The following is a 14,496-nucleotide window of genomic DNA, read 5'->3' on the forward strand; positions in this document are numbered from 1 at the left end:
CACTGTATTTATTCTCGGTAACTCCGAATGCCATGATCCTCTGAAGTTTCTATGCTTCCCTAACATTTAGACGTGTCGAATTCGGGCTCCCTGGTGCTCCTGCACTCCAAGAATTTTTGTAGGAATTTTCAGCACCCACAAATAAAACAGAAGGAAAATATTAAAGAAATAATAATTCTAATTTTCTGCCTTGTGTAAGTTAACAAAAATACGTACTTAAATTTTGTTCTACTTAACTATTCATTTGCTTTCTTTCCTTGTCAAATTTGTAAATTCAAAGATGTGTGTTCAAAATAGCTTAACAACTAAGATACGGATTAGAATCCCAGCCATACTCTTAGTCAAGAATATTCTCCACTGTGAAAGAAAACATATGAAAATGCCCTCTCTTTCTGTTCAAAAATATCTAAAATTGCATTTTCATGCAGGGTTAATTTTCAAAATTTTCTGAAGACACCAGAACGCACCTATAACTCACAGGTGTATTCCACACACTCTGCGCATGGACTGTGAACTACAGCGCAGGATCTTGAAATTAAATGAAATCTCTAAGTTTTACGTCTGACGGTTATACCAGCTAGCGCACCGATTTTCAAGATCCTGCGCTCCTGATAACACTAATTTTGTTTTAATATCATAGTTTGGTTGATAGGAGCAGACTTGAAGCCACGTGCACTATCACGCGAAAAAAAACCATTAAAATTGTCATTCAACTTTCGAAAGAGTTCCAGTAATTTATGTTATCCAATGGGAGTCCAGTATCATATAAGCTGTTGAGAAAGAGTAAGCCTGAGTACTCTATTAAAAATGATCTTAAAATTGAGATCAGTTTTAGAAGTGAAAAACAAAAATATGAACCAGTGTTTCCCATTCGCTTTAACAATTGAAAAAATATTTGAATCCTATATTTTCCATACGAATTCGATATTTCTCCTGTACCTTTATATTTGACTACGCACGAAATAACACACACACATATTATATATATATATATATATATATATATATATATATATATATATATATATATATATATATATATATATATATATATATATATATAATATGGTATGCATATATTCTATCTCCAGTTAAATAAAAGTACAAGTTTCGTGCAAGTTTAATCAAATTAAAGGAGAAGCACTTAATACCTACCTCGAACCTCACAATAACACAAGATTTCTAGAACTAGGTTCAATCAAACAAATATTTTTATGTACTTTTTTATAGAAAAAATCCTATGGTCTTTGATACAAGAAAACACTTTCTTCATAAATCCAGTTTTCATAACTACTATGTTATTTACGAAAGAACACAAAACATACAATATAAAAAAGTATATTACATAATAAGTAGGTACTTTAATTCAGCTGTTTACAAATCTTGTCCATTTTGTATTTTCTTAAAGAATTTCCTAGCTCTTATAATGCTCACAAACACGCCTGAAAATTCTATACTATACATTCACCATGTACTATCAATACTTTTTCTAATTAAAAATAAATGATGTTTGTATCAAATTTCTACAAACGAGTTAAAGCATATTGAGTTAATATAGCATACTCTTGTCAAGTTTTCGTAGCCCATTTTACTCGTTTCATTTATCTACTAATATCAACCAATATAATGGATTATGGTAGATAAATGGAAGAATTTTCTCTCATCGTTAAGTTGAAAAATGGAGTTAGAAAATAAAGTGCGAAAGGCAAGGTTTTCAAACCATACAATTTTTATTGTCTAGTTACTTACACTTAGATATAAGAAAGTACGCATAACGATTAGTTGTACTACTTAGGCTTTCGTATTGGGTTTAAGTTTGCGTCAATTTTCAGTTCTAGGGCGTTTTGAGACGTAGAAACTAAGTTATTGTGGGACTCGGAACATGCACTACCACTAGCGATCGAATCAGTCTCTATGAAACATAATATTAACCATATAGGTAGGAGAGAACTGTGTATTCCGGTCATATCTTTCATGAAGTTCTACTGGTAAAAAAATCGTTATAGGTTCAATAATGTACCTGACTTGCAGTATAGCAGTTTTATATTATTTTATTAAATATTTCTCTTCAAATAAAAAGCTTCCTGCGCGCATTGATCTTTAAGATTCAGAAAACATTACGGTTGGTCTGTGACATTTAAGTGGGTCTTTCTTTTTGTACCCAATTACAATATCTGCCTTGTTTACGAGGTAACGACACTAAACATTTGATCACAGAGAAAAGTTTACGTAACAATATAAAAACAATGTCTCAAACATATACAGATAGAATTTCAGTATATTTGGGCAAAAAGGCATATTTTTGGTTGAAGTGGTAATGGTACAGGCCAATCTTTCATTAAACCATTAGTAATATACGAGGTATATGTGTGAATTATACACGATGTTTGAACATTGTTGCTAATTAGAATTCATACAACTACCGTTATAAGACGACAGTTGTTCTTGTCTCCAGAAGAAACATATATACTGCCGACCACAAATATCAGAAGTGCTGGAATTAAAATTAATGTCATTTTATTTAACTGACCTCAACAAAACGGACAACAAATTAAGTTATTTTAAAGAGACGTTCGAGAATCACGACCATTACTCCGACTTCAATTTTATTATGTAATAATAAAAGAAAATTATGAAAAACTGCTATAATCAGACAATTCATTACAAGACCCTCGACTATTATTGTTTCTGCAGAAATTCATATGCATATCTACAGTAACGAGCAGTTTGCAATTCTAGTAAAGTTCTGCATAAATACAAAGAGTCATTATCAACATTTCACAACTACATACTGAAGTTATTATTTATATACAAAAATAACACAATGGAATTCTTAATGCAAAAATTTCCAGTAAATTTGAATAATACTTTCTTATAATACAAGTTAAAGCAACAAGAACTTAAAAAATTCAAAAATTTCTCCGTATGAACAAGAGCAATAAAAATGTACCTCATGTCAGTAAATATTTCACATACATATACCTAGATACCAATGCTGGGGAAGGTATTTCTACTTTGTGCGTAAATTCAAGTGCACTGTACTTGTGACGTTTATTTTGCTACAGGTACTTTCATCAACATCTACTACACACTGATACCTTTCAGGTAGATTTGCAAAGACTTATATTTTTAAATAATAGGGTTTAAAGTATTTTATATCTTACGAATACGAAAATATATACAAATAATAATCTGATATTTGAAATATTACAGTAAATCACTTGACATATAACGCATCATTCACCGAAATCATCATTACTTCTAATTTCTCCTTCAAAATAGAGAACATTAATAAATGCCATATGAATTTCACGCTGAACACAATTCCTGCCAAGCATTTTTTTAGGAAGACATAAAACGCTAGTAATTTGATTTCTTGAATTCGAAAACGAAATGTACATAACTAAAATAAAAATATTAAAACCATAGAACTACACAAGCTATTTTTCTAATGTAATTCTATTTTTTCTAAATTTCAAATCGAGCTGAACGATAATAAAAGTTGCAGTAAAATACACTACTGGAAATAGAATATCGTGTGAAATATTGCGTTAACACATCCTGAAGTTGTCTGGAAAAAGCAGTGAATAGATCATAATTTTAACGTAACGTGGCGTACTAGCAGAACGTAAAATGTCTGCCAGTGGTGAGGGGAAAGTATTCTGTTCTTACAATTTCAGGTAAACCAATGAATATTGTATGGAACCTCGATTCCGGGCAAGATTTGAAAAATCACAGAAATGACCTGTATATGAAAGCAATGTGAACGACTTCATTGACCAGGCTACCTTCGTAAGGGGGTAAACCGTCGAGCAGATATTCAATGACTAAGATCGATGTGAACAAAATTATTTAATGCTTCCCATGTTGGCCCTGGTAGTTTAAAGCCATAGTAAGCCAACAACTTGAATTTGTCAAGCTGAATTCTGAAATGTTACAAGCGCTTTAAAATGTGTGCAGTTGCTGCGGGACCCAACACCAACAAACACTGCTTGTATTGTGTAATATTTTCCTTTTTTCAAGGAATCATATTTAGTGATGGTGCTACATCCTTTTCTTAGTGATAAAGCGGACAGGCAAAGTAATTCGTATTTCAGGTTTCAAAATCCTCAGTAAGTTGTTGAAAATGTACGTAATTTGCTACAAGCAAATATCGTTTGTACCATCTACCAAGACATATGATTCATACAAGCAAATATCTTTTGTACCATCTACCAAGACATATGATTCATACATTTTTTCTGGTAATATTGTAATTGATGGAACTAAGTCTAAGGTACTTAACTTATGCTACACCTAAAATATTAAGTGCAAAGTTTATTAGCTAGTTAAAATTCTATACCACTTTCTCTACAAGATACATTCCCAATGGATTAGAATGTTGAAAACACTGTGATATGCCGCTTCGCAACGATTTGTATGACCTCCAAGATCGCAGTGCAGTGCTAACCATTGATGAAAAATATGTTCGACTTAGATTATCAAATTAACCTGTCCTAAACTAAAAAAAAAAAAAAAAAAAAAAAAAAAAAAAAGATATAAATTTCGATCACATCTGATTTCCCAGTTTGAAGTTAACCACTAAAAATTCAATAACCACCTTGCATTCGAGTGACATTACACCTTATTTCTTCTCTTCTTGAAGTATATCTAACATGTTTAAATTGTTACCTCACTTTAAATTCCTTTGTATCTCAGCTATACTATCTCACAAAAATCAAAATGTTGCAAATTCAGTTTCCTGAGCAAAATGCTCTCTAAAAAAATCTATTTACACAAAATATGAAAATAAATAAAAAGTAGTATTTCAAACTGCTCTAGAAAAATAATTCAATAAGCCCTTTTCATATCCAAGTGTCTAATGCATTTTTTAAATTTCTTTCGTCCCTATTCTTGGGTTCAATCTGACGTGAAAATCTTTAACTTGGATGCACATCTGAATAAAGTTTCTATTCAAATGTATGCAGGAAGGTATGACGAATATGACTTAGTTGCCGAAGATTGTCGTAATCTCCAATCATTTTAAGATAGATGCAATGGCTTCATTGCATATTTGTTTTAAATTTGCTTTCTATCTTACATAATGGGATTAATGTGTTGTTAGCCCTTGTAAGGTATGAAATTATTGCTGTGAATTCCGACCATCAACTTTCTTAACTGTAGATTAATTCATTTTCTGTACAAAACTATTGTAGAATATCGAAGCGCGTTGTAACAAGATTACAGGGATTACACTTACGCAGACATCACATTTACTATATACGAAACCACAATTAATCATATTTATGAGGAAAGACGTCTACGAATTCATATTTTACATGCCATGTTTGTACTACTACAAATCATCATGAAGGGATTTGCAAGTATTTTGTAGAAGAATATCAACGCCTAGTTTTGTTATAACTTTAGCTATACGTCTTGAACGTCTGCGGAGACTTCACCAGGTATCAAATACAATTTATTCAAAATTAAACTCTTCCAGATCTCCTTTGAATATAATACATATTTTAAGTCGTTTCGCGTCCAAGGAAGTGCCACAAAAAATACTAACTAATAAATGGGTTAAAGATTCACATATATATTTTTCTTTCTTATAATCTAAAAGAAAGAAAAATATATGTGCATCTTTAACCGATTTAGTAGCTAGTATTTTATGTTTGAGGCACTTCCGTTTGGCGTGCCGCAGTACCTATGTAAAGTGTACCTACATAAATCGAGTATTTAGGTAGCTGGAAATTATACCTAAGTAAGAAAATAATGTACCTAGTTAAATTTTTAAGGTATCAATTCTTTATCTAGGTACTAATTTAACACTGTATATTGCTATGATTGAATATGTAGAGTATTGACATTCTCATACTTACTAGAATATAGTTTGTAAAAAGACATTCAACTAAATTATATTCTACAGAAGTATAGCGTAAGGTAAAATACAATGGCAGTTAAATATCCAATTAAATTTCTCTGTTTTCTTCAACAGAAAGCAACAAAACATTTGAAAAAGTTAACAATAAAAAAAAATCATACTTTTATTTTCTACGTACATATTATAACAAAATTCTATATAACATTTACAAATTATTACAGAATCCTTCGATTTGGATGTTCAGAAATCTGTCATTTCCACTTAATTTTTGGGAACAACAAATACCTAGTGCATTAAGCTGAAAAATCACGGATACACAATCCGTATATTCACAGTAAGACCTACGTTAGTAATCTTTGTATTTCGTACGGGTAAGTAAGATATCTTAAGTATCTGCAGAATGTTTTCTTGCATGTTTCAAGAAAAGTGACTTATAGTTAAAAGTTTGTTGACAAACAGTGCATTTAAATATACTCTTCCTAACATGTATTCTCTGATGTGTGATCAACAGTTTCAAGGAAGTGAAACGCTTTCTGCAAAATTTGCAAGTGTAAGATTTCTTACTTAAATGAGAGCGTTCATGGGCATTCAACATTACTTGGTTTTTGAAATGACGGTTGCACATTTGGCACGTATATGGTTTTACACTGTTACCAACGGATTCAGAATGACCAGGATTAGAAATGTGGGTCTTAACATGTTCATCACTAGTATCGATAGGTCTATCTTCATTATTAAGTTGTTTATTTTGAATGTCACCCCTACTACGCTTGAAAGCATTACAAATAAAACAACAATCTTGTTTCTCTCCACTATGTTGCTTCATATGTAAAACACGTTCAGTTAAATCCGCAAATTTCTTTGCACACACTGGACATTTGTGTAAATTCTCGGTGCCATGAGATGTGACATTGTTTTGAAGGTTTCTTGTGGCATTAGAACCATCGTTGCTTACATTAGTATGGAGTTTGTTTCTGAAAAAAGGAAAACATTTGCACCATGAATTATTGCAATCACTATAAATATTTTAAATATTAATTTCGATATAAAAAATGCAATTTTTTCTAAAGTCACACTAAATATTCCACATAAACCGCACTAATGTTTTTTCAGAGTGACTGCAGAGAAGTATGTAAATAAGCAAGCAAGGTGTGTGAGTAGATTTTCAAGTGATCCAGTTTCAATGTATAAAGGAAAGAACGTTTCAACCATATTTTTTTTCCCAGAAAAATATTTTTATTTAGTAAAACTCATTCCTATATATAAATTTAGCCAAAGAAGTTAATACTTCTCTACTTTTGTTCACATAATGTTTATTCATTTATCTATTAGTGACTTTGTAGGCCCAAAAACATAATTTTCTCTTTAGAGGCAGGATGCTATGTTTAAATTGTACTCCACTCCAGAAAAAATCTTCAAGCTAATTAACGGAAGTAGCATTTATTTTGACAGTGAAAATAGTAATTTTAATAATCCAATGAAGCATTTATTTGCCATGCAATATTCCAAAACAAACAAGATAGTTAAAAAAAATTGTTGTGCATGTCTTAAATGACTGAATACTTACGATATTATACTAGTAATGGGCATAATATTAATATGAAATAAACTATGTAGTAACGGTAAGAGAAAAATTAGGAACATACAACTAGATACTATAGTTTGAAGATTCAGACTCGAATATTTTATAGTTATTCGAATTAACTAATAAGAATAACAACATTATATTATGATGAAGATAGGAATCTAGCTACATCTTTATAAGCCTAGACATGCTATGTTTGTGACGTATAGTCAGAATCTAAGAACAAATCACTCTAGTTACACCATTAAATATTTATGACACGACATACCGTATCTACAGACCCTACTTTATTATTACTGCAAGGATATCAGTACATTAACCTCTACAGACCCGAATTTTTTTACTGCACGAAAAAAATATTTCTGAATATTTTCTAGTTAGTACACTGTATACTCAAAGCTGCCATATGATGGACCCAGACTGCACTAAATGTATTCTCGAATGAGTACTTGAGTAGCAAAACTTGTAAGGATGCGATTGAAATGAAGCGACATACGTTTACGTAATATTAAAATGAATGTACTCAAATGAGCACTGGGGGACCGTAGAGGTTAATTCGTTATATTCGCATTTTGTAGTATTGAAAATATACCATAAACTTACACTGCAGTTAGTATCAGCAACAAATATGCGGAACTATATATTAGTCCAATTAATGCTGATAAACTAATCCTTGATTACATAGTTACTTAACGTATGATTAGAGAAACGCACAAGGAAGCTGACTGGGCAATCCTTCATTGTGACTAATAACACAAAAGTATAAGCTCGATGGGAATCGTGTCCACCGACATTACACAAATTGTATTGTATTCTTCTGAAGAAAGCCGTTTTCCAGACTGCAAAAAATTACTGGAAATTATATACACGTTGAGTTCCCACGATATTCAAGCACAAAACAAAAATATGATAAAGTACTTAAAATTTTTACACAATAATGATGTTTCTTTCCAATTTGTATTAAGAATTGAAACAAGGGGACTCAACAACACATCTTCTAACAGTACAATAGAAAAATTACACCCTCGTGCCATATTTTGCAATACAATCAACCGGCATATAATAAAATAATAACGGGATAAATATAATTTGATATAGGGTTACCACAATTTCTTTCCCATTGAAATTATCGAACAAATTTCCTTTTATCTATTATTAGTTGTGTTTTCCCTTCATCCTTCATGTTTGTTCATTACAAAATAGCAGTAGCTGATGTTTTAACATGGACCAACCGTATCATTAATGCACACTAATAAAAATACGTACTCCATTTTGTGTATAAAATAACACCTGATATTTCACATCCTTACGTAACTTTTTCAAGAGACGTGGTAAAATAGGTACAATACAAACGTCTATTAAGTGCAAGTAGTAATTAGATATTTAATTCTTTACTTTTAAAGGGCATTAACTCACAATACAATTTTGTACATAAAATCATTGGCAACTCCACAACAGATGTTAAAGTTAGTAACGAGCTGAAAATGCTCTGGTCAACCAGACAGTACATTATTACATGTGTTCAAAATGATTTTCAACAAAAGAGCACACAATGTGCTTACTTAATGAGGCAATATCCTACGTGGGATTCCGGCAAGGTATTATTAGCTGTGATGGAACGGAGTTTATTTTTCAATCCCTACGTCACTAGAGAATGTGAACCTTTGATACGTGAAAACCTGGATACGGAACTAAGTTTAAGGTAAAAGAGTGTCGTCCGTAAGTTTAAATTTCACAAAACTAGTAATGACATATACTTAGACTGCACAAAAAGGCAATGAAAGTTTACCATAATCCTTCATTAAAAGCGAGAAAGGTGCATCGTCTTCTGATACGGAAAAGTTTGTGACTTAGAACTTCAATTGTAACAGAAATATAAGGGGAGATAACACTGTTAGAAACATTTTCAGTAATACATTTCATTAAGGCCCATAATATCTTGACAGTAGAATTTTTTAATCAAACGTCGGAAAATTTAAGAAAGTAAGTTTTAAATTGTCGATGAGGAGAAACAAAATTAATGAAATACAAACTACTAATACATAGGAAACAGGAGGCCTTTCGTAAAAAATAACAGCAGCTAAAGGAATGCTCAATCTTTTAAAAATTATCTGTCTCTGTTACTGTGAAAGGATTCGCTTAAGTACCTGAAACATCAGAAAACATTTTGATCCACACATATTGCATATTAAAAACTTCACCGTAATACCCTTACTATGTGCAGTTCGATTCCGAAAAAAAATTTGTAGTGCTTTAATACATGCAACAATTATGTATAACAATTTAAAAAAAAGAAATAGCTATTTAAATTTCACTTAATCGTAGTAGTATGCAAACTAAACGAATTTTATCTCTGTAGATCTATATCAATCAACATTTGAAATTACTTACCGTTCAGAATGTACACGTTCATGTGACTTCACTGCAAAGGAAAGAAAACGCTCGAGAGGGACTAATGTGTTCCCTATTTGCAGCATGTACGGAGGACCCTGAACTTCATATACTTTCTTGCAGGCCCCAGAAGCTAATTGGCTAATATTTGATTGTAGTCTCTCATCACCATCAGATGCATTATGGTCTGTGTTTTTAACATTATCAGGTAAGTAACCATCACTTGATGTACACTTCATATTTACTGAAGTCCTATGTTGTGTATTCTGCTCTACATTGGTATTTAAATGAGTTTTACAATCACCTTTTGATGTTTGGCTATCTTCAATACTGCTAATAGCTCTAGGCTCATCAGGTGAACAAACGCTTTCCTTTCCAATAATTTCTTTTCCTTCACATTTTGACATTTCCATATTTAATAATTGACGTTCGGGATTCTTGTGTGCATCATCGCAAGGTTTACTGTTATTTACAATTGTTACTTTCTCATCAATTTCGGTGGATAGCCGATTCTCAAGTTGTGTATTAATACTTTGCTGTGATATTTCTTTTCTGCATTCCTCTGAATAAGAAGGAATTGCTAACTTGGATTCGCATTGTTCAATCTGTGAATTTCGCAAACGCTTACGGTATAAATTACTGGAAATCTCTTTCGTGACAAAACGAACCCCCTTTTGCTGTTTACCAGTTGCTCTTCGTTCTTGAGCATTGTTTGATAATTTTTTATACTGTATGTTTGACACAGCATTCACTGTCCGATTTCCCACATCAAGTTTATTTGCATAAAAGTCACAATCAGTATTAGAAGTATTGATGTTAATGTTATGGCCGACATGATCTAACTTTTCTTTGATATTCAAAACCTGCTTTGAATTGTTTAAGTTTTCAGAAACGTTCCTTCTTACTCTTTCCCGTTTCTTGACAATTCGTTTACGCATTCCGTTACTTTCTCCAGACAGCTTCACTCTTTTAATGTTCGCGCGGTTCAATTTACTGATTTTCCTTTTATTTTCATTTATGTTTGATAAAGAAACTGCATTTTTCATCGGATCATTTTCCGTTGGTTTATTCAATAAGATAAGAACATTATCTCCTGCTGTACCAAGTTTACTTTTAGAATGTCTTTCCAACTGAACGGCTTTTCCCGATTTTTGCCTTCTTAATGGAAGGCCACTGCTAGACTGTATTCCAAAAATATTTGTGTGGTGTTCCACATTCTTCTCATTACAAGTTAGTTCAGAGGCAATATTTAAATTTTGTTTTATTTCAACTTGCTTATTATTTTGTGAAGCTCTTTCACATGATAAATTCTTCTTTACAGTCGGTGAAATTGAGTTGCGTATCATCTTTCGTTTTCTATACTTCAATATTTTATGACCACCTTGTAATGCAAAGTCATTCGCGTTTAGATTTCTAATTATTGAATTATTTCCTTTTGTTCCGTAATTTGTTGGTTTCATCCTCCTCCAGCTTCGAAACTTATTACGGCCAGTTTTTCGGTATTTCATTATTATTTTACGTTGTGAAGTAGTTTTCCTTGGTCGTGTCTTCGTCATTTTACATTTTAATCTGAATTTCTTTTCACGATCGTTCCCAGATTTTGTACGACAGCCTGCTTGCGATTGGAGCTTTTTCACTCTGTGTCTTGGTTTCATATCTTCCGTCACATTACTACGTATAGTGCATTGTTCCTTCTCGAGAGAAGCATGGACTTGTTTCCCTATAATTGAGTCTTGTGAAATATTCATGTCCCCTATGTTTCCATGTTTGACTTTCACAGAGTATGGATTAGATTGTCTTCTTTTGGTCTTCACTCTAGTATACAAGTCAAGCGAAAAATTAACGCCTTCACCCCTTTGAATAGCTTCACATATATTAAATATATTTTCTTCCCTGCCACATTTCATACCATCATTTGAATTGAGTAAGCTTTTCTGCATAGCTTCATCCTGTTTCTCCATTATTACGTTTCTAACTGAAGATTTATCAGAAACCTTAAAACTACTAGTTCGAAAACTCGATGTATTGTCATCTACTTTACTAACATTCATATGATCCTCCTTATCTATTTTGTCTAACTTCTCTTCTACCCTCGAGATGTGTTTCTTAGTAATACGTTTACTATTGGGAGATAGTTCTTGTGAGATGTTAACTTTCTCTGGAGATAACTTATTTGTTATTGATCCAGAAGCAACATCAAGTCGTTCCAATTTCACAACTGGACATAAATTACTTAAACTATGAGCAAAATCAAGTATTTCAACTGGCGATATTGCATCTGGGAACTGATTATCAGCATCATCGTCACACATAATCTGTACTTCTTTCATTAATTCGTCTAAAGTTGCCGGATTTTCAGATACAGTGCTATTGTCATTAAATTCTTCTAAATCAGTTTCGTTTTCACTATCACTAGAATGCATATCTTCAATGTTGGCTGAAACAATTACCCTGCAAGCTAAATTTTCAACCGTAGAAATTTGACCTTCGTCTACCGAACTCACACTGGAAACACTAATTAAATCCCAATCGATTGCATCCTTATTAAATTGAGTTTCGTTGATATCCTGACTGAATCCTAGGAAGTCGCATTCATCATCTGAATCAGTCAAGGTCTTATTTCCTGCTTTATTTCCATTATTTAGTGTATTACTCTTTGAGGGGAGTTCAGTTTGTTCATTACGAGAATTCATTAACATAGTTTTGTTTCTCTCCTGGCGTTCAAGTACCTCAGAACCTGTCACCTTGCCAGAATGATTTACACTTTCATGTTCGTTTGTAATTGGTTCACAAACTCCAGTATGAAGGTGTGCTTGCACCGCGTTTTTTGGTTCTTGGCATTGGGTTTTCTTCGACCTATCACAATCTACAAAACTATTCTGAATGCTCTTTGCTGTAACATCTGACAGTATATTTTCATTCCGTATTTGACGATATGAATCAGTGTTCTGCTTTCCAGCACAGAAGGATTGTCGATGTTGAATAGATACGGACTGAGAAGGCTGAACATGTTCTTTCTGCATGGTATTATGGTCAATTCTTTTTACATGTAAATGTGTCTCAGCAAGCTCGTCAGAAACAACACAAGGCTCGCTTGCTATCGATGATCCATCTGACATGTGGGTACTTTCATTTGTTCTATAAGATTGCTGGTTCTCTGTAGAAACTTGATTATGAATCCACACTACAGTGTTTTCAGCAGAAGATAAATTTCCAGAATTTTCATGATCAAAACATGATGTGTGAATCCTCTTCACTGTCTCAATCTGACTTTCTTGAAGACTTTGATGTTCAGAATTACATGTTTCATCGTTATCTTCTTGAAGAAACTGCTGTTCGGAATAACTTATTTCACTGTCACTTTGTTGAATAGTCGCATGTTCATTATCACTTTGTTGACCAGTTTGAGGTTCGTTATTACTATGTACATTGTCATCTTTTTCCTCTTTAATAGCAAATGGCGCAAAAAGATTAAGTTCCGGTCCTTGTCCTTCGTAATATTTCAAATTAAGCAAGTGGCGCGGTACTGGGAAGTAAGGAACATTCTCGGTTTGATTGAGCTGAAAAAGAAAATAAGTATAAATATATATACAATAAAAACAAGTGACCTACACAGGTAAAGTACAAGTTTAGGGAGTATAACATAAGAACTTTCGTAAAACTTAGTGTATGCAAAGAAGCCTACCTCCTTGATCTTTAATATCAACATATGCCTGTTCCACATTCAAGTGTGCAACAAAGACTGACAGAAAAATAGTCGTTATATTCAGCATCAAAACGGATCAAACTTATTTATTTTCCACATTCATAATGAACCATTATCAGCCTATTGCTAGGTGTAAGTATCAATATTTTTCACAAGAATACATCTTGAAAAAATGTTTTTACAAAATACGGTGAACTTTTTCGTGGTTAGGATAAGGTTTCAGATTTCTAGGCTTTCGGCATATATGGACATTTAGGCTGTCACGTTTGAAAGATGGTCCCTCAGGAAGCTGACTGTCCGGGGAAAAGGAAGGATGAAACGATTGGGAAGGGAAGTGGCTTGGTACCTATTAGTAAGGTACCAAGTCACTTCCCTCCCCAATCGTTTCAGTAAGGTACCACCAAGCCACTTCCCTCCCCTCCTATAAGTAAGGTACCACCCCGGCATTTGCCTGGTGTGAATGAGGAAAACCCAGAAAAACCTTATACAGGATGGCTGGCCTGAAAAAGCTTTTCACACTTTTTCGATCGAGTGCCACCACCGTTTTCGTGATTTCGTCACACCACTTAATACAAGGATGTCTTCTGTCTCTTGGTATTCAGTCAAGTATTGTTTGTGTTCACTATCATTTCCTCTTCCAATATTACGGCCAATCACCACTTCCAGCTCTTTATTTATTCGACATCAATTATGCCTGTCATGTGACTGATCCATGTGATTCTTTCCTGGCAGTCAGATATGTGATCTATGCGATCCTCTTCCTATTTTTTTTTTAGGTCATTACTATTATGAACCCTCGTTACGTGTTTACTTCTCAATATGAAGCTATTCCTGAAACTCGAGCTTACCCTAATACGTCTCTTCATTTACTTTTTAAACCTGTGATCCACATATAACCTTTGGGCCATACACACGTACATACTCCCTTTTAATTTTGTATTTCCAACT

General features: G+C 32.9%; 1 protein-coding gene across 2 annotated transcripts in view; it reads right to left on the reverse strand.

The window, feature by feature from the left end:
• Positions 1–5,375: 5,375 nt before the first annotated feature.
• LOC145668787 (uncharacterized) overlaps positions 5,376–14,496 on the reverse strand; it is a 95,467-nt gene continuing 86,346 nt past the window's right edge. For both annotated transcript variants that reach the window (XM_081736951.1, XM_081736950.1), the window contains exons 3-4: positions 9,843–13,402; positions 5,376–6,840 (exon numbers count right to left, since the gene is read on the reverse strand). In XM_081736951.1, coding sequence (XP_081593077.1) covers positions 6,252–6,840; positions 9,843–13,402 — 4,149 coding nt within the window. In that variant the 3' untranslated portion in view covers positions 5,376–6,251. The remainder of the gene's footprint in view (positions 6,841–9,842; positions 13,403–14,496) is intronic.

This window comes from Thermobia domestica, chromosome 13 (genome assembly GCF_964235325.1).
Source record: "Thermobia domestica chromosome 13, izTheDome1.hap1.1, whole genome shotgun sequence".
NCBI classification, from domain to species: domain Eukaryota; kingdom Metazoa; phylum Arthropoda; class Insecta; order Zygentoma; family Lepismatidae; genus Thermobia; species Thermobia domestica.